The sequence below is a fragment of the Hyperoodon ampullatus genome, assembly GCF_949752795.1.
Source record: "Hyperoodon ampullatus genome assembly, chromosome: 18".
Classification (NCBI taxonomy): Eukaryota; Metazoa; Chordata; class Mammalia; order Artiodactyla; family Ziphiidae; genus Hyperoodon; species Hyperoodon ampullatus.
In genome coordinates, this window is record NC_136931.1 from 52,277,026 (window position 1) to 52,298,557 (window position 21,532).

At 41.3% G+C, this 21,532-nt stretch overlaps 1 protein-coding gene across 3 annotated transcripts; it reads left to right on the forward strand.

Annotated features, from left to right (window-relative positions):
* The first annotated feature begins 252 nt into the window (after positions 1-252).
* Positions 253-21,182, forward strand: LOC307066173 (zinc finger protein 227-like). Of its 3 annotated transcripts, none has more exons than XM_079723277.1 (8): positions 253-435; positions 3,625-3,698; positions 6,137-6,198; positions 7,555-7,681; positions 8,603-8,725; positions 12,368-12,517; positions 15,297-15,404; positions 21,058-21,182. In XM_079723277.1, the coding sequence occupies exons 3-8, from the start codon at positions 6,184-6,186 to the stop codon at positions 21,111-21,113; spliced, it is 579 nt and encodes a 192-aa protein (XP_079579403.1). In that variant the 5' UTR covers positions 253-435; positions 3,625-3,698; positions 6,137-6,183; the 3' UTR covers positions 21,114-21,182. The 3 variants fall into 3 exon arrangements, with proteins under 3 accessions (XP_079579403.1, XP_079579404.1, XP_079579402.1); XM_079723278.1 differs by lacking the exon at positions 21,058-21,182 and adding an exon at positions 16,206-16,303; XM_079723276.1 differs by lacking the exon at positions 21,058-21,182 and having other exon boundaries at positions 15,297-15,542.
* Positions 21,183-21,532: the final 350 nt, after the last annotated feature.

Consider the following 21,532-nt stretch of genomic DNA (forward strand, 5'->3'; position numbering starts at 1 on the left):
CGTTGCGGAGCACAGGCTCCGGACGCGCAGCGGCCATGGCTCACGGGCCCAGCCGCTCCGCGGCATGTGGGATCTTCCCGGACCGGGGCACGAACGCGTGTCCCCTACATCGGCAGGCGGACTCTCAACCACTGCGCCACCAGGGAAGCCCACGAGCGCCCTTTTGACTGGACGCCCCAGTGAAGGGACAGAGCGTGGAGCGATGGCACGGCCCTTCTGTCAGACGTCGGGAGACAGCCCTTCCCGAGCTTTTCCTGATCTCGTTTTTTAGGAAGCACCGGGTCACCCCGCGCTAGTGCCTGGGGACGTCCCGTGGCAGTGTATCCGGCAGACGGATACAGTCGTGCTCTTCCACCACGTCCTTTTCTTCGCCAGTCCTGAATTCGGAAACGGGAGGAAGGAAGGACCTCTTGGCCCCTCACAGCATAGCCCCAGGTACACACTACTGAAAGGTCTTTGTTGGTCCGTCATCTGTTTTCAGTTAATCAGGTTTCCTTCACTTAGTAAATTACCACTAGGAAAAAGATCAGTTTTCTGTTGACTACACCTGAGAATGTTTAATTGCTTGTTAATATGTACATGTGTTTTTCTACCACACGTACATGTGTTTTTAAAATAAATATTTTTAAAAATATAAAATGTTTTATTTACTTTAAAATATGTTAAATTTTTTTTTTTTTTTTTTTTTTTTTTTTTTTGCGGTACGCGGGCTTCTCACTGCTGTGGTCTCTCCCGTTGCGGAGCACAGGCTCCGGACGCGCAGGCTCAGCGGCCATGGCTCACGGGCCCAGCCGCTCCGTGGCATGTGGGATCTTCCCGGATCGGGGCACGAACCCGTGTCCCCTTCATCGGCAGGCGGACTCTTAACCACTGCGCCACCAGGGAAGCCCTGTTTTAAAATATTTAAAAATTTTTTTATTGAAGTATAGTTGATGTACAATGTTGTGTTAATTTCTGCTGTACAGCAAAGTGACTCAGTTATATTCTTTTTCATATTCGTTTCCATTATGTTTATCACAGGATATTGAATATAGTTTCCTGTGCTATACAGGAGGACCTTTTTGTTTATCCATCCTATATATAATAGTTTGCCTCTGTTAATCCCAAACTCCCAATACTTCCCTCCCTCAGCCCCCTTCCCCTTGGCAACCACAAGTTCTTTATGTCTGTGAGTCTGTTTCTGTTTCGTAGATAAGTTCACGTGTGTCGTGTTTTAGATTCCACATATAAGTGATATCGTATGGTATTTGTCTTTCTGACTTCGCTTAGTATGATAATCTCTAGGTCCATCCATGTTGCTGCAAATGGCATTATTTCATTCTTTTTAATGGCTGAGTAATATTCCATTGTATATATATACCACATCTTCTTTATCCATTCATTTGTCAGTGGACATTTAGGTTGTTTCCATAAGCTTGGCTATTGTAAATAGTGCTGCTACTAACACTGGGGTGCATGTATCTTTTCAAATTATAGTTTTGTCTGTGTATATGCCCAGAAGTGGAATTGCTGGATCGTATGGCAACTCTACTTTTAGTTTTTCGAGGAACCTCCATACTGTTTTCCATAGTGGCTGCACTAAATTACATTCCCCCCAACAATGTAAGAGGGTTGCCTCTTCTCCACACCCTCTCCAGCATTTATTATTTGTAGACTTTTTTTTTTTTTTTTTTTTTTTTGCAGTACGCGGGCCTCTCACTGTTGTGGCCTCTCCCGTTGCGGAGCACAGGCTCCGGACGCGCAACCTCAGCGGCCATGGCTCACGGGCCCAGCCGCTCCACGGCATGTGGGATCTTCCCGGACCGGGGCACAAACCCGTGTCCCCTGCATCGGCAGGCGGACTCTCAACCACTGCGCCACCAGGGAAGCCCTTGTAGACTTTTTAATGATGGCCATTCTGACCAATGTGAGGTGGTACCTCATTGTAGTTTTGATTTGCATTTCTCTAATAATTAGCGATGATGAGCATCTTTTCACATGCCTATTGGCCATCTGTATGTCTTCTTTGGAGAAATGTCTATTTGGGTCTTCCGTCTCTTTTTCGATTGGGTTGTTTGAGTTGTACGAGTTGTTTGTATATTTTGGAAATTAAGCCATTATCAAGTCCCATCATTTGCAAATATTTTCTCCCATTCCATAGGTTCTTTTCATTTTGTTTATGGTTTCCCTTGCTGTGCAAAAGCTTGTAAACTTGATTAGGTCCCATTTGTTTATTTTTTTCTTTTATTTCTATTGCCTTGGGAGACTGACCTAGGAAAACATTGATATGATTTATGTCAGAGAATGTTTTGCCTATGTTCTCTTTTAAAAGAGTTTTATGGTGTCATGTCTTATATTTAAGTTTTTAATCCATTTTGAGTTTATTTTTGTGTATGGTGTGAGGGTGTGTTCTAACTTCATTGATTTATGTAAAATATTTTTTAAATATTTATTTTTAAATCACCATGCTTTACATTTCTTCCTTTTATTCTCTTTTATTATCTTCAGTTTAGTTTATTCCTTTTATTTACCCTCATTTGAAAATTGTGTGGTCTTGTATTTTAACTTTTAAAAGCGATATCTGTCTCAACAAATACTAGATTTAATCAGCATGTATTCTCATTCTGAAAAATATAGAGACTAAATAAAATTACACTTGAAATTTGATGATGGCTCCCTCATACCACCTTTTTTTTTTTTCACTTTAGGCTAGGTTATAGGTTTACTTTTATTAAAACCACCCTCAAAATTTGTCATATCGTTCTAGGTTTTTTTTTTTCTTTTAACAAAGATATTACCAACATATTTACATGTTTCCTTACCATCGATTCTTTCAAGGTTCATTTAGTTGTAAATTTTCTTCTTTTTTTAATCAGCTAAAACGTCTTTCTTCCTCTCTCATATAAATAACCATTTAGTTGAGCATAGAAATCAAGATTCACGATTTTTTTTCTTCACTTTGGAAATATTCATATATTTTAGATCTCCATTCTGCTTCCCTGTTTCTGTCAACCTAATTTTCATTTTCATTAGGTAAATCATATTTTCTTTCTGGGAGCTTTAAGGATTTTTGTTGTTTTTAGTTATTTATTTATCCTTTGCCTTCCTGAGTTTCACTGTCATTTGTTTAGGAGTATATGTATTTTTATTTATACTGTTCAGAATTTCTGTATGTGAACTCAGCAGTTATCTCTTGAAATAAAACTTCTCTGTAGTTGCTTCCGTTCCCTTCTTACACTCCTATTAGACAAATGTTGGAGCCTCTCAATCTATCTTCCATGTTTCTTGACTTTTATTTTGTCTTTTTTTCTTTTCTATGTGTTTTTCTTTATCTCCATGCACATAGGATGAAAGGCTTTTACCAATAAGCTTTTTCTGGCTTCAGTGAAATAAATTGACCCGAAATGATACTTTTTAAGAAAACTAATACAAGTGTGAATAAAATATTATTAACTGGGCAACAAATTATTAAGTAAGGAGAAATTTTAAGTCAGAACCAGGGCTTTCAGAAAATATAGGTGACTTTCATAGGAGAGCAATCATATACAAAATCCAGGTGCCTTTCCGGTCTCTTTTGTTGTTATTGTTAGAAAAGACATTTGCAAATACAGTTTATGATGCAAAGGATCATCTGCTTTTTTGCAGCTGCAAGAAAAAGGCACTCCTGTATTTTCAGAACTTTCCGTCTACTCCTTGAATCCTTGGAACAACTCTATGAGGTGGGTATGGTTTACGAGGAGTGGCCAGGTTCATATCCTATCCTCATTGTGTAGATGACTGAAGAGAGGCACAGAGAGGTTTTTTGTAATACCCCTGCATTACATGGATGCGTAGTATCTTTTCCAGGATTTAAACCTAGGACTTTGACTCCAGAACTCTTTTTTTCTTTTCTTTTTTTTAAACCCACATTGTTACGTTGCCTTTCATTTCCTGCCACCCTCAGGATCAGAAATCTTTTTCTTCTTTAGGTTTTTATTTTCATTATTATTCTTTTTTTTAATTGAAGTATAGGTAATTTACAATGTTGTGTTAGTTTTAAGTGTACAGTAAAGTGATTCAGTCTTATATATATATGTATATATATATATATATATATATATATATTCTTTTTCAGATTCTTTTCCATCATAGGTTATTATAAAGTACTGGGTATAGTTCCCTGTGCTATACAGTAGGTCCTTGTTGCTTATCTGTTTTATATGTAGTGTCTATATGTTAATCCCAAACTCCAAATTTATTCCCCCTTCCTCCCCCCTCCCTTTTCCCCACCCACTATCCCCTTTGATAACCATGTTTGTTTTCTGTGTCTGTGAGTCTATTTCTGTTTTGTAAATAAGTTCATTTGTATCATTGTTTTAGATTCCACATATAAGTGATATTATATGATATTTGTCTTTGGCTTACTTCGCTTAGTATGATAATCTCTAAATCCATCCATGTTGCTGAAAATGGCATTATTTCATTCTTTTTAATAGCTGAGTAATATTCCATTCCATACCACAACTTCTTTATTCATTCATCTGTCGATGGACATTTAGGTTGCTTCCGTGTCTTAGCTGTCGTAAATAGTTCTGTGAACATTGGGGTGCATGCATCATTTTTTAAAAAATTTTTATTGGAGTATATTTGCTTTACAATGTTGTTAGTTTCTGCTGTACAGCAAAGTGAATCAGCCATACGTATACATATGTCCCCTCTTTTTTAGATTTCCTTCCCATTTAGGTCACCACAGGTCACTGAGTAGAGTTTCCTGTGCTGTACAGTAGGTTCTCATTAGTTATCTCTTTTATACATAATAGTGTATATGTGTCAATCCGAATCTCCCAATTCATCCCACGCCCCTCTTCCCCCCTTGGTATCTGTAAGTTTGTTCTCAACATGTGTCTCTGTTTCTGCTTTGCAAATAAGTTCATCTGTACCATTTTTCTAGATTCTACATAGAAGCGATACTATACAATATTTGTTTTTCTCTTTCTGACTTACTTCACTCTGTATGATAGTCTCTAGATTTATCCACATCTCTGCAAATGGCACTATTTCATTCCTTTTTATGGCAGAGTAATATTCCATTGTATACATGTACCACATCTTCTTTATCCATTCCTATGTTGATGGACATTTTTTTAAAAATATTTATTTATTTATTTGCTTGCATGGGGTCTTAGTTGCAGCAGGCGGGCTCCTTAGTTACGGCTCTAGGGCTCCTTAGTTGCGGCTTGCCGGCTCCTTAGTTGCAGCACACGGGCTCCTTAGTTGTGGCATGCGAACTCTTAGTTGCAGCATGCGTGTGGGATCTAGTTCCCTGACCGGGGATCAAACCTGGCCCCCCTGCATTGGGAGCACGGAATCTTATCCACTGTGCCACCAGTGAAGTCCCATGTTTTATGTAATTTTTATTGGGCCTTTTTTCTTATTACAAAAATAACTTATGAGCATTGTGCGTGTGTCTTTTTGAATTAGAGTTTTCTCTGGATATATGCCTAGGAGGAAGATTGCTGGATCCTGTGGTAGCTCTGTTTTTAGTTTTTTAAGGAACTTCCATACTTTAGTCCGTAGTGGCTGTACCAATTTACATTGACACCAACAGTGTAGGAGGGTTCCCTTTTCTCCACACTCTCTCCAGCATTTATTATTTGTAGACTTTAATGACGGCCATTCTGATACTTCATTGTAGTTTTGATTTGCATTTCTCTAATAATTAGCAGTGTTGAGCATCTCTTCATGTGCCTTTTGGCCATCTGTATGTCTTCTTTGGAGATGCCTATTTAGGTCTTCTGCCCATTTTTTGATTGGATTGTTTGCTTTTTTGATATTAAGCTGTATGAGCTGTTTGTATATTTTGGAAATTAATCCCTTCAGTAGCACAATTTGCAGTTATTTTCTCCCAGTCCATAGATTGTCTTTTCATTTTTTATGGTAGGATCAGAAGTCTCTATGGTAGGGATACTGTGTTTGATTGTGCCAGTTGTTCACTGTCCAGTGGCCGCTGGCTGACAGTCCTGCTAGTAGCTGCAGTCTACTCCAAGCTCTGCTTACCAAGCTGTATGTGAGCACCTCTGCCTGAGAGTATGAGTGCTCATGTGTAATTTCTACAGAGATCCACATGGGCTCCTGACAGTCCTGGCGTGCATCTCATGGCTTCTTTGTCCTTCCCCAGTTACGCCTTCTCAGGACTCTGACCTTCCCCGGAAGGAGTGGGAGAAAATGACTGAGTTTCAGGTAAGTAAGGCATTGCTTTCTGTCTCCTAAGGGATTTTATTTCTCAAAGATTGGACACACCTTTTTTCTCTTCCTTGGAAAGGTTAATGAACATGAAACACCTTGAGTGCATGTTGTGTGCCAGACTGTGCGTTTTGTTTGGTTTATTTTATCATCTTTATTTCACAAAGCAATCTTTGAAAAATTGTGGAAATTTGGAATAGAGAAAGATAATTTACCCTACTACTCTGTTTACAAACTACCTCTTTTTGCTTTCTCATATTCCTTTTCCCTCAGGCATTCACAGCTATATATTTGCAGTATTTGAATTGATGGGATATACTTATAAACATTAGATAAAGGTTTAATATCTCTAATTCTTATTAAAATTAGTAAAATAAAGTAAGACCCAACTGGAATATGAGTAAAAGAAAGAATAGGAGCGTCACAATAATGGAAAGTAAATTTATGAAGAAAATAATTTAATAACTAAATGTGTACAAACATTAATGAAAGCTTTCTATTTATTTATTTCACTTAGAAGATTTTCTTTTTTAAAAAAAACAGAATTATGTCTTATTTGGCCAGTCTAGAGATTCAGGAACATTTGTACTCCCTCATATGAAAGGTGAATTGGGAAAACCTTTTGAGAGGGAAATCTGCCATTATGCTTTCAAAAATTTTAAAGTGCATTTGCTACTTCTTGGTTGAGATCTCTGTGAAAGGATCTTTACAGCAGATGCTAATAAGTAAAAATCTGTAACTAATTGTGCTTTATTTGGTTTGATTAAAGCTACATCATCAGTTCTAAGGAATACTATACTATGCAGTCACAAAATGGAATGAAAGAGATTTTAATGATACTGCTTGCTCAAATTCATTGAGCACTTCTTATGTGCCAGGCGCTGTTGTAAGTGCTTTACATATGTTCACTCGTCTAATCCTTTCAAACACCTTGTGATTTAGACACCATTATAGAGAAGAGGAAATTAAGATAATGAGAGGTAAAGGAATTTGCCCAGGGTCCTGTCATTAAAACCTTGAAATTTGAACTCACCCTGTGCCTTCACCAGCTGTGCGTGTGGCAGCAGGTGGTTATGGCTTGTGCCTTGAAAGCACAGGTGAGGAGCTGTGTACCTGTCCTGGAGGGTTGCGGAAGGCCTGTGAACTTCGCGAATATTAAAAGCAGAGATAGAGTGGGACAGCGGGGAGGTGACATCACTGTCGCTGAGAGGGGCAAGTGTTGGGACTGAAAACTGCCTGGAGTCCCTCCAGATCGGTAACCGTGTTTTTGGTTAATCTTCTTTATCCTTCTCGATGATGCCCTTCTTCCAGTGGAGGTTGTGAGATTGAGGTGACATGTGCTTGATGTCGTAGGAGGCGGTGACCTTCAAGGACGTGGCCGTGACCTTCACCGAGGAGGAGCTGGGGCTGCTGGACTCCGCCCAGAGGAAACTGTACCAGGATGTGATGGTGGAGAACTTCCGGAACCTGGTCTCAGTGGGTGAGGACAGGCACTCTCTGACCCTGAACCTCAACTCTCTTGAGAGTGTCTGGTCCTCAGTTGTTGAAAGCTTTGGACCTTGTGAAGTGGTTCCCTGACCTTGAAGACACAAGTTTTTCCAATCCATAGGTTTTTCTGGTCCCTCTCTGCTCAGGCAAAATTCCGTCGGGGGTGATTTTGCCTCCTTGGGGACATTTGGCAATGTCTGGAGACAGTTTTGAATGTCACAGCTGAGGGAGGGGCGCTGCTGGCATCTGGTGGCCAGCAGTGCTGTTAAACGTCCTGAGATGCACAGGACCACCTCCCCGCACCACACAGAATTAGCCAGTGCAGAATATCAGTAGTGCCTCAGCTGAGAAACCCTGTTTTAGATGAACTATAAACGGGCAGCTTAGCTTCTGTACTTTGTCTTTCAGATACTTTGGTGGATCATGGAGTCAACTTAGTTCATTGTACTGGCATTATTTTTTTTTTCAGTGAAATAGAATAAAATGGAATAAGAATAGAAACTGTCCGAGTTCCTTATCAAGACCCCCTCACATTGTAGCAAAAACTGTGACCATTTGCAGTAAGTGGTATGAGAGTGTGGGAAATATGATAAAAACAGACATTGGCTAAATCTAATTTTATCTATATATAGATATGAACTAGGTTGTGACCTCAATTTGTTTTTCTTTTTTTGATTGAAGTATAGTTGATTTACAATGTTGTGTTAGTTTCAGGTGTACAGCAAAATGATTCAATTATATATATATTCTTTTTCAGATTCCTTTCCCTTATAGGTTGTTACAGAATATTGAGTATAGTTCCCTGAATTCATTTCTTATTACAGTTTGTGATCACTTGAGGGTTATAGAACTTGGACAAAGATCTATTTAAGCTGTGTGTTCATCTTAAATATATATATCTGCCTTTTCATAGGACATCTTCCCTTCAAGCCAGATATGGTGTCCCAGTTGGAGACAGAAGAAAAGGTTTGGATGATGGAGAGAGAAACCCAAAGAAACGGGCATTCCAGTGAGAACCGCAAAGCTGTTATTTCAGGTACCAGCTAATCTGCTTCTCTCCACGTCCGTGACGACCGCTCTTGTCCACGTGCTGTCATCTCTTGCCTGGACTGTGACAGCTTCCTCCAAACTGGTCTCCATGCTTCTGCCCTTGCACTCCTGTAACCTCTTCTCCACATGGTAGCCAGACTGGTTCTTTAGAAAGCAAGTAAGATCATACCATTCCTCTGTCCAAAACCCTCCCAAGGCCTCCCCTTTCACTCTGAGTCCTTACAGTGGACTGCAGGGCCCTACCTGATCTGGCCTCCTCACTGAGTTCCTCTTTGATCACCCATCCTTTTGCCCTTTCTTAGATCATTCATGCCATCCTGGCCCCTTTGGAGTGTTCTCTTGTTTCCCAGCCTTCGACTAGCTCTCTGCCTCAGTGTAGAGGCCCCCAGCTACTCCCTTACTCAGGTCTTTGCTCAAATTTCGTCTCAACAGACAGACCTTGTGTGTCTGCCCCATTTACAGTGCCATCCTCTCTCCATTCTCCGTGCCCTCACCCTGCCTTATTTTGTGTCTAAGCACTGATAACCTCCTGACCTTGTAACTTGTCTTTATTTACTTGTTCATCATCCATTCCCCTTGAAAGTAGGAATTTGGGCAGTTGTATTTCCCATCTCTACCCAAAGCCTCCGATGAGCCTTCTGCATAATAGATGCTCAGTACATAATTGTTGAATGAAGATATTACTTTAAAAATTACTATTCTTTTGAGTAAAAGTGAGGAAGCTCTCCTCACAGCTCCTCCTGACCTATGACCCCAGCCTTCTTCATCTGTGAAGACCACCTCATCCTCTGGATCCCCAGCCATTGTTTCGCTTTTCTCCCCAGCCTTTCAAGGCCCTCTGTTCTCCTGCCTTTGCTCAGATCCTCACTGTTTACTTCACTTTTTGACCTCCTCTTCCTTTCTCTCCCCTTCCTTCCCTTCTCTTTAATTTGCATATTCCTCAGTTCTACCCATTTAAAAACATCAGATATTCCTAGGGGATGTAAATGTATATACTCTCCCTCTGCCTGAAAAATGAAGGAGAGAAGCTTATCTGCAAACATGATAGATTAGGCCCTGAATTCTGAGAGTGGTTAATGGATATAACCATCTGCTTTTGTCCATCTCCCTTCTCATATCTACATGTTGCTTCACGTTTGATGCATTCAGGAATATTACTGGAAAGGGTCTCATTCTCTTTTTCTTTTTTTTAATTGAAGTGTAGATGATTTACAATGTTGTGTTAGTTTCACTGGGGTTCATTTTTATATGCAAACTGAACCTCAGGAATCATGATCCTACATATTGTTACACTTGAGTTTTGTGTCATAGACCAAGTCTTTTTTTAACAAATCTGGTAGCATTTTCTGCCACCCTTTCTCAAAGGTTTTTTTGACCTCTTCAGCATCTGCATGTTTCAGGATTTTGCAACCATGCTCCATGTACAAGTACTACCTAAAATGTTCTTTATAGGTCACTGGAGTCCAAAATAAAGGGCTTGTTTTTGCAGGGATTCTTTTTTTTTTTTAATGTATTTATTAATTTTTGACCGCATTGGGTCTTCATTGCTGTGCATGGGCTTTCTCTAGTTGCGGCGAGCGGGGGCTACTCTTTGTTGCAGTGCACGGGCTTCTCATCGCCGTAGCTTCTCCTGTTGCGGAGCACAGGCTTTAGAGGTGTGGGCTTCAGTAGTTGTGGCATGTGGGCTCAGTAGTTGTGGCTCACAGGCTCTAGAGCGCAGGCTCAGTAGTTGTGGCACACAGGCTTAGTTGCTCCGCGGCATGTGGGATCTTCCCGGACCAGGGCTCGAATCCATGTCCCCTGCATTGGCAGGTGGATTCTTAACCACTGTGCCACCAGGGAAGTCCCCCGTCTCCTTTTTATACGGACCCTTTTGACTTCTTTGGGCTCATCTCAAGATCCTTAATTTAATCAAATCTGAAGTCCCTTTTGCTGTGTACATTAACATGTTCGCAGGTTCCAGGGATTAGGGCGTGGACATCTTTAGGATGTTCAATTAGCCTACCATACCCTGAAATGTGCACGTACCTGTTGGGACTTGTTCAGTTTATATTATTTGAATGTAACTTTCTATTTAAGCAAATTAATCATTCAGGACTTGGTACCACTTTAAACATTTTAAGCCAGTGGCTTCCATACGTTTTTAACTATGACCCTCAATAAGAAATATTTTACATCCCAACCAAGTATAAATGTAACATATGTGCATATTTATGTGTATGTCTACAGCTGAAACAAGCATTTTATATAGTGTTACCCTTACTGTTTGTGATATGCTTTTCATGTTTTTATTATTTTTTTCACATAATTTCTTTTATTTTTATTTATTGTTTTAAATTTAATTTTTATTTTATATTGGGTATAGTTGATTTACAATGTTGTGTTAGTTTCATGTGTACAGCAAAGTGGTTCAGTTATACACATACACATATCCATTCTTTTTCAGATTCTTTTCCCATATAGGTTATTACAGAATATTGAGGGGTTTTTTTCTTCCTCTCCTTGGCCGCACCATGCAGCCTGTGGGATCTTAGTTCCCCAACTAGGGATCGAACCTGGCCCTGGCAGTGAAAGTGCTGAGTCCTAATCACTGGACCACCAGGGAATTCCCACTTCTTTTTCTTTGAAATGTCACAGTGTACGGAATGGATTTCACAGTTCACGAGTATATGCCAGCAATTTGAGAAATTCTGTTACAGTGGGGATGAAGCAATGAAGAAATCAAAGTGCTTGTTTTCCTCATGATTGTTACATCCTAGTTCTTCTAAATGGGCAGGAAAAAATTAGGAAGTATGTAGTAAATCAAATAATAAGTGCCATGGGGGAAAAGAAAGCAGAGTAAGGCAGATGGGAAGAGTGGAAGGTGTGTTGGGGTGGGAGGAATTATTTTATACTCGGTGATAGGAAGGCCTCACCCAGTTGAATGACATTTGAGCAGAGAGATCCGAAGGGAATGAGAGAAAAAGCAGGGTTTGCAGCTTCCTGGGCAAAAGCTTTCCAAGCTGAACATAACTCTCCCTCTCCTCCATTCAGGGTTGCCTTTGAGAATCTGCTCTCTTTCTTCTCCTCCCAGGTTCTTTCTCAGCTGTCCCAGGTTAGTTTTCCCTTTCCCCCTTCTTTTTACAGAGACCAGAATCACTCCCAGGCTTAGAACAATGAATGTTATTATCCCAACCGCTTCCCAAATTTACTCTTAGAAGATCATTTCTACCAGGACCTAAAATACTGTTTAATGCCTACAGTCTGTGCTTTCCTAACCTAATTCAAGTAGAAGCCCACTTGTCATAAGCCTGCTAAGGAACAGGTGATTAGGCATTTAATTGACGTTGCTGTAGGTTGGAAGGTGGGTTGTCTTTGTTGCCCTGCAGCCATCCGATTTCAAACCTACCGTTCTTCTGTTAAACTGTTAGACCTGTGGTTCTAAATATGTCACATTTACAGAAGAGTCCCTTGACCCTGTTCTTCGCGTCCACTTACACAAAAAAGCATAACAAAAGGATAAGTGGTGTGGTACAGACATGACCCTTTCCCTGGTTTTTTAAGGCCTTATCCCTGAGTGTGAAATCCCGGTGTTTTCTGAACAAAGCATTTACTTGTCCTCACCTCTGAATATCGCTTTTTCTTTTAGGCAGCAAGAATCCCGATGAGGTGGAGACTCTTGGAAAAGTCGCATTAAAATACCTTTCACGTGAAGAGCCGTCTTGCTGGCAAATCTGGAAACAGGTCGCAAGTGATTCAACGTGCTGTCTTCAGAGGAGGACTTCCCATTTCCTACAAGGTAATTCTCAGGTTTCTGAAAATGAGAACCATGTGATGAACCACAAAGGCGATAGTTCCAGTTACCTTGAAAATCAAGAGTTTTTGATTTCGAGAACCCAGGATTCCTGTGGGAATACATGTGTGAGTGAGTCAGCGAATCAGAGTAGAGGTAAGCAAACGAACGGGACAAACAACCCACGTATATGTGAAGCCTTCATGAAGAAATCAGCCCTGAGTGATCCTGTTAAAACTGACACAGAACAGAAACCCTGCAAAGGAGAGATACCGTATCCCTGTAGAGAGTGTGGGAAAAGCTCCAGTGATAGCGAAGTGCTCCGAATTCATCCGAGGGTTCGCCTGGGAGAGAAATGCTCCCATCTGCAAAGTCATCAAAGAATTCACCCGCGAGGGAAAGTCGATAAATGTCGTGAATCCAGCGATGGTTTCAACAGGAACTCCTTTCATCCCCGTCAATCTAATCACACGGGAGAGAAGTCCTATAGGTGCGACAGTTGTGGCAAGGGATTCAGTAGCAGCACAGGCCTTACCATCCACTACAGGACACACACGGGGGAGAAGCCTTACAAATGTGAGGAGTGCGGTAAATGCTTTAGCCAAAGTTCAAATTTTCAGTGCCATCAGAGAGTCCACACCGAAGAGAAACCATACAAGTGCGACGAGTGCGGGAAGGGCTTCAGCTGGAGCGTTAACCTTCGTGTTCACCAGAGGGTCCACAGGGGTGAGAAACCCTATAAGTGTGAGGAGTGTGGGAAGGGCTTCACGCAGGCCGCACATTATCATATACATCAGAGGGTCCACACCGGGGAGAAACCCTACAAATGCGATGTCTGCGGCAAGGGGTTCAGTCACAATTCCCCTTTGATATGCCACCGGAGGGTCCACACTGGAGAGAAACCGTACAGATGTGAGGCGTGCGGGAAGGGCTTCACCCGTAACACAGATCTTCACATCCACCTCCGTGTCCACACGGGAGAGAAACCCTACAAATGCAAGGAGTGCGGGAAGGGCTTCAGTCAGGCTTCCAATCTGCAAGTCCACCAGAACGTCCACACCGGGGAGAAACGATTCAAATGCGAGACGTGTGGGAAGGGCTTCAGTCAGTCATCAAAGCTGCAGACCCACCAGAGAGTCCACACAGGGGAAAAGCCCTACAGATGCAACATGTGCGGTAAGGACTTCAGTTACAGTTCAAATCTTAAACTGCACCAAGTCATTCACACTGGAGAAAAACCGTATAAATGTGAGGAGTGTGGGAAGGGCTTCAGTTGGAGATCAAACCTTCATGCACATCAGAGAGTCCACTCAGGAGAGAAACCCTACAAATGTGAGGCATGTGATAAGAGCTTCAGTCAGGCCATAGATTTCCGGGTCCATCAGAGGGTCCACACAGGTGAGAAACCCTACAAGTGTGGTGTCTGTGGGAAGGGCTTCAGCCAGTCCTCTGGTCTTCAGTCCCATCAGAGGGTCCACACTGGGGAGAAGCCCTACAGATGCGATGTGTGTGGAAAGGGCTTTCGTTACAGTTCACAGTTTATATACCACCAGAGGGGCCACACTGGTGAAAAGCCTTACAAATGTGAGGAGTGTGGGAAAGCCTTCGGGCGGAACCTGAATCTTCGCCATCACCAGAGGGTCCACACAGGAGAGAAACCCCACAAGTGTGAGGAGTGTGGGAAGGCCTTCAGTCTCCCCTCCAATCTTAGAGTCCATCTGAGTGTTCACACTCGGGAGAAACTGTTTAAATGTGAGGAGTGTGGGAAGGGCTTCAGTCAGAGTTCTCGGCTTCACGCCCACCAGAGGGTCCACACAGGAGAAAAACCATACAAGTGTGACATATGTGGTAAGGACTTCAGTCACCGTTCACGGCTTACATACCATCAGAAAGTCCACACTGGCAAGAGTCTTTAAAAGTGAGAAGTCTGGGGCTTCCCTGGTGGCGCAGTGGTTGAGAGTCCGCCTGCCGATGCAGGGGACGCGGGTTCGTGCCCCGGTCTGGGAAGATCCCACATGCCGCGGAGCGGCTGGGCCCGTGAGCCATGGCCGCTGGGTCTGTGCGTCCGGAGCCTGTGCTCCGCAACGGGAGAGGCCACAACAGTGGGAGGCCCACATACCGCAAAAAAAAAAAAAAAAAAAAAAAAGTGAGAAGTCTGTTAATGACTTCAGTCAGGATGCACACCTTCAAGGTTTTGGAGAGTCCATGCTGCTGGTAAACTCTATGAAGTATTGAGAGTGGAAAGGGATTCCTTCAGATGGAATCTTCCCAGCAAATCCATTGAAATGGTGACATAGAACCATACATAGTAATGGGAGAAATAGGTTGTAACCCTCTTGGTAAGATCCACGTGATATAAATGATCTCTCAAAGTGAATATATGCCTAAAGACAGTGTGTGAAAAGGATATTTGCCGTATACTAACTAGTTGTTTTTTTGAGGTGGGATGTCAAGGAAGGCTTTGGGGTTATTTTTCCATCCACTTCCATTTTATACTTGTTTACAGTGACCGTTATTTTTACTAAAGCTGTAAAACTATGAAAAATGAATAAAATTACTAAAAATTTCCTGTAGCGAAGAATTTGTAATATGATTGCTTTATTTCATATGATATATTGGATTAAAATTAAGGAATAGATCCCCAGAGATGAACCTTTGATCATCAGAAGTAAATACATATCTGCCGCAGATGTATATAAAGGAATGTTCATTGCATTATTGTTTATAATAGCAAACAGAAATAATCAGTTGGGTTGCCAAAGTATTTTATGATTTATTTATCCAGTGCAAATTGTTGCTATGGATGTTGGAAGATGTCCAGAATACATTAACCTGGAAAAACACAAAGCATGGAAGTTTTGTGTGATCTCATTAAAAAAGAAAAAAAAAAAAGGTATTTATTTTTACTTCTCTGTAAATGATGGGATTTTGCTTGACATAAATTTTTGCATTTCTTTAAATTTCTTGTTTTGAAATAATTTAAAACTTTCCAAATGTTGTAAAAATTATATAAAATCTCTCATGTACCCTGTACTCAGATTCACCAGTTAACATGTTTGAGTCATTATTCTCTTAATGTATGTGAACGTGTATATATGCACACACATATTGACAGATGCTTTTTTTTAACCATGAGTATGTTCCAGACCTCTTAGCCTTTGCATCTGAATACTTAAGTAATACTGTAAGAACAAGGATATTTACTTACATATCTACAGCACAAGTATAGCATTCAGGAAAACTGAATATTGATACATAACGTCTAACCTCCAGACCTTATTCAAATTTTAGCAGTTGTCTCTCTTTCTCTCCCTCTCCCCCTCCTCCCTCCCTCTCTCTTTCCTTTTTCTTTAATTTTTTGGTAGGTGACAGAATTAAAATCAACTTATCAACAAATCTTCAAAGAAAGGTCTATATTTGCCTTCCACATAATTTGATTATTCACCACATGAATATCCAGTTGTTCCTATACCAATTACTGAACATTTCCCTTGTTCCCCACTACTTTGCAGTGCCACTTTTGAAGAAAATCAGTAATCTATATATGATTAGATGGATGTCTTGACTCTCAATTCCCTTTGATTGGCCTACTTTTCAATAATTTTACCAATACCACACTGCTTCAGTTACCATAGCTTTGCGACGAGTCTTGATATTTGGTAGAAAACATTTTCTCATCTTGCTCTCTTTTTAGGTGTCTTGGCAGCTTCCAGTTAGGGTAATAGGAGATACAAACAGAACCACCCATGAAGTATGCTTTCCAAAAAAAAATAAACCTGAATCAAATTGAACCTCTAATTCTAACCACTGGTACACAGGAAATACATATGGAGAAATACTTGTGACAACATGAATAAAACTGTAGGGCATATGCTAAGTGAAATAAGTGAGAAAGAAAAATAATGCATGGTATCAGTTATATGTGGAATCTAAGGGAAAAAAAGGTCAAACTTAGAACCATGTAGTGTGATGGTGGTGGTTGCCTGGGGAATGGGGAGAGGTTGGTTATAAAAAGGGTACAAACTTTCAGCTTTAAGATGAACAAGGTCTGAGGATCTAATCTATGGTGACTACAGTTGATGATGCAGTATTGTATAGTTTAAATTTGCTAAGAGAGTAGATATTAAAAGTTCTCACTCCTCTCCCCCCAGAAGAGTTAGCTATGTGAAGTGATGAATGTGTTAATTCACCTGTGGGAGTCCTTTCACAATGTATATCAATTCATCACATATACTTTAAATATATTACAATTTTACTTGTCAGTTATACCTCATAAAGCTGAAAAAAGTTGAATTTGTTACCGTTATCTGAGCAGGATACCCCACTTACGCACCTACTTTTTGAATAATTGTGGCTCATTGATTTAGACCATCCTGAAGAAAAATAAAACATTCTATTTTATTTACTTATTTTCCTATTGTGTTTATGGTGATTTTATTTATTATGGTAACTTTACAAATTGAAGGTTTGTGGCAAACCTGTGTCAAGCAAGTCTACTGGTGCCATTTTTCCAACAGCATTATTTTTATATTAAGTTGTGTACATTATTTAACATAATGTAATTGCACACTTAGATTACATTATAGTGTAAACTTATATGCAGTGGGAAACTAAAAAATTCATACAACTCAAGTTTATTTCGATATTTGCTTTATTGCAATGGTCTGGAATCTAACACCAAATATCTCCGAGGTATGCCTGTATTCTAGACTTTTCTTTTTCAAAGTACAGTATTTCTTTCACTTCTTGCTAATGCATCTTCTTTCGTTTGCTGGAAAACTCCAGATTTCAAAATGAGCAATTAAAACCAACAAAAGTGGGAAAGTCGTTATTTATATTGTGGCTTGATCAAAGGTTACTTTTCCTTCTCATGAGTCTTTGGCATCTTGGAATGAATAGCTCATGCTAGGTAAACATTGTCGGGTCTACATGCATCCAGGCACAAGGAGAGTAAAGAAGGCAATAAACCGAGTTTGAGATCCTCTCTTCGCCTTCCTTTACTATACAGCCACATTTACTTTTCAGTCTCACTTATTAGTAACAACAAAAAAAAACCCTCCAGAAGAGAAGGAAGGAAGGAAAAGAAAAAGATCAAGTGCTAATTGCGCCTCCAAACTGACTGAACTGAACCGGCTTATATTTAAAAACAAAACAAAGCAAACAAAAAAAAGTGGCATTACTTTACCGAGGATTCTGGGGCGTGTAGTCCAGCAGCGCCGAGTAGTCAGAGTCACTTCCGCTCTCGAAGGGAGGAGGTGTAGGCCCTTGTTCCGCTGAGGGATTCTGGGAAGTGTGGTCCAGGGGCGGCGTGTAGTCCGGGCCCTTCCGCTACAGGAGTGAGAGGCCGCGGTCATCAGTACCTGCTGGGAGGTGAGTCAGTGCCTAGAACCCGAGTCTCTTCCGAGCCTTCCTGGGCGTGGAATCCGCAGGTGCCAACCTCGCCCTTGGGGAATAGAAGCCGTGGAGGGCAGGGGCGACGTTTTTCGTCACCTCGGTGTTTGGGGCGGTTCGCGCGTACCCGAGTTGCAGGCGGGCAGGGGTCGCGATCTCCGGGTTTGAGAGTCTCCGGACGCTCGGTTTCCCTCTCCTCCCTTACTTTCTGCACGCTCTGCGGTCTCTTAGGGATGTACTCTTTGTAGAGTTATTTCACTTTTCCATTTCTCGTCTGCAAAGTGGAGTTAATAGTAGTGCCTCCCCAATAGGCATGTGGTGAGATTTATGTGATGTGAAAAGGCTTAGAACCGGTCGCTGGCACCTGTGAAAAGGCGGTCGTCGGTCGTTCTCAGTCTTTTATTTCTTTCGAGAAGCGCTCAGTCCTTGAAGGCCTCTGTGAGCCCGCGGTGGGTTCTGAGCTCCAGCTGCAGAGCCACTGGCTCTTCTCTGACCCCTGCGGGAAGAGGGGTTTTTCGTGGATTCCTAATGACCCCACGACCTTTTTTATTTTATTTTATTTATTTATTTATTTATTTATTTATTTATTTATGTATGTATTTATTTTTTGCGGTACGCGGACCTCTCACTGTTGTGGCCTCTCCCGTTGCGGAGCACAGGCTCCGGACGCGCAGGCTCAGCGGACCGGGGCACGAACCCGTGTCCCCTGCATCGGCAGGCGGACTCTCAACCACTGCGCCACCAGGGAAGCCCCCCACGACCTTTTTTAAAGGAAGGAGTGGGTCTCACCCCCAGCTGGTGCCTGGGGATGTCCGCTGTGATTTATCCTGGACCTGAGACAAGATTATATCTTTCCTTTCCCGACCCTGATTTCTCAAAGAGGTTGCAGAGAGGAGGGAATGACCCATGACTCCTGGCAACATTGTCCCAAAGTGAGAGAATTTATCGTGCTGTGTCATTTCTACTCTCAGTTGGGCAACGGATTTCCTTCATTCATTAGCAGATTTTTACTCGTGGGCAAATGTCGAATGTTTATAGAATAAATGGGAGGTTGGATGAGACGTGTTGATGAATGAGTAATAATAATTTGTTAACATAGTGAATGCCAGGTACTCTTCTACAGCCTTTATATGCATTAATTAGCTTAATCTTCATAACAAAGATGTGGTTATTATCTGTATTTTACAGATGAGAACATTGATAGGTGAAGAATTTCTCAAAGTCAAACAACAGAGAAGAGACAGAACTGGGAATTTGAACCCAGGCAGCTTGCATTCTTGACCTTTAAGCCATACTCTTGAAACTGAGTGGGACACTCTGGGGCCTTCCTGGGGACAGACCTCCCCTACCCACCGTGTGTCCCTCACCTCTTGTTTATAAAAAAGCTTTAGTCTCCTAGGCCTTCCCTGAGTTCCAAAGAGCAAATTTAGTCAGAAAAACGAGAAAACGCAGAAACAAAGGAAAACAGTCAAGCAAGAAAAAAATAATAGTTTAGCCGTAAAACAAAGTCAAGGAGGACATTTAGTTCCTCCTCAAGGGCTAGAGATAATATCCTGAGCCACATCCTTGAGTTGTTTTGCAGATACTAAACCCCCCACCACGTGGAGGAAGTTAACTGCATGCTGACCACCAGCAGGTAGATCCCAGATGTGTTGGAACCAGGTTGATGATTGAGATTCCTGAAACAGCACCCTGTTACCTCACCATCAGCCAGTCAGAGAATTGTGCATGAGCGGATCACACACCTGTGATCCCCTCCCTCACACTGTCTTTAAAAACCCTTCGCTGAAATCTATTAGAGAGTTTGGGTCTTCTGAACATGAGCTGCCTGTTCTCCTTGCTTGGCGTCCTGCAGTAAATGCTATACTTTCCTTCACCACCACCTGGTGTCAGTAGACTGGCTTTGCTGCATGTCGGTTGGGCAACACTCTCCTTCAGCCCTAACATGGTAAATAACCCCTGTGAATGAAGGAGGGAGGGTCGTTTGGTAATAATTTAGGACCTTAGAGGACCTGAAGGCTGTGCTCATTTAATTAATTTCTTTTTTTAAATTTATTTTATTTATGTATTTATTTATTTTTGGCTGTGTTGGGTCTTTGTTGCTGTGCGCAGACTTTCCCTAGTTGCAGCGAGCAGGGGCTCCTCTTGGTTGCGGTGCGCGGGCTTCTCACTGCGGTGGCTTCTCTTGTTGTGGAGCACGGGCTCTAGGCGCACAGGCTTCAGTAGTTGTGGCACGTGGGCTCAGTAGTTGTGGCACGTGGGCTCAGTAGTTGTAGCTTGCAGGCTCTAGAGCGCAGGCTCAGTAGTTGTGGCTCACAGGCCTAGTTGCTCCGTGGCATGTGGGATCTTCCTGGACCAAGGCTCGAACCTGTGTCTCCTGCATTGGCAGGCAGATTCTTAACCACTGCGCCACCAGGGAAGTCCTAATTAATTTCTTGTAATTTTATATGATGTTACATTCATATTCTGATTATAGAAGTAATTTGTGCTCTTCATAGAAAATACGAGAAATAGATGAAGAAAACCAGTAATGATCCATAATTATCCAGAATGTAGAGATAACTGTAAACATGTTAATGTATTTCTCTTTAGTTATTTCTTTGTATATATGTTTTTCTATGCTTCTCAAAAATTTTATCATACTTGTAGTACTTTTATATTTGGTAACTTGTAATTATGAACATTTTCTAGCACAAACATACAGAAAATAATATAATGAATTCTCACATAGCCATCAACCATCGTCAACCTTCAACTGTTGTATACTATTTGTCAATCTTACATAATCCACCCTCCTTTTTTTTTTGCTTGAGTATTTTAATACAAAATCCAGACCTTGAGTGAAGAGGATTTATACTAGATTATCATAAATATATAGAGGTCGAGAGAGAGAGGACATTAACAGTTCCAAAGTTTTCACATAGTAACTAGGAGAATGGTGGCTAGTGAGAAAGCTAGGGCCCCCCCCCGAAAGAGTTGCAGTTAAAGAAGGTTATGGATTTTGTTTCTCATTTAGAATTTAATTTGCTCATGGTTTCCAATCGGTCTTGATTCCTACGTTGTGGGGACTGTGTTGTATTCTTTCCAGTGTGCCCAGCACTGTGACAAGGTTTACAGAGAGAAGTTATTCAGTTAAATGTTTGTGGCTGGTACAGGTGTGCAGTTGGTAGATGGCTACAGGGGCCTGCAGCTCTGCGAGATGGTTTTTTGAATTCCTGAAAATGGATTAAGTGACAAAACAATGAAAACGATCCACGTAGGTATTACTTCTCCTTTATCTCACTCACTCTTGGCTATACTCAGAAGCCACAGCTTTTCAGAGTATTTAAAAGTTGATATACAGTTATTGGTAATGCTTTTCATGTCCTAAAACAAATTTACTTAGAACAAACCAGGAGTAATGCACCATTTCTGTATTCATCACCAGGTCATAACAATAACCTGGTGGAGTTTATTGGGAGCTTATTACGAGTCATGCAGAGTTTCCAGTGCTTTTCTTGTATTAACTCATTTATTCCTCAACACATCCCTGTTATTATCCCCATGTTATTACAAATGAGGCACAAGAGGATAATTGATCTGCACAACGTCACTCACCCAGGAACTACAGCACTAGAATTGAAACCGTCC

Excerpts from the sequence above, each read along its gene's own strand:
- LOC307066173 (XM_079723276.1), top strand. Across the intron at positions 7,682-8,602 it reads CCGGAACCTGGTCTCAGTGG|GACATCTTCCCTTCAAGCCA; the intron begins GTGAGGACAGGC and ends GCCTTTTCATAG. Across the intron at positions 12,518-15,296 it reads GACTTCCCATTTCCTACAAG|TGCAAATTGTTGCTATGGAT; the intron begins GTAATTCTCAGG and ends TTATTTATCCAG.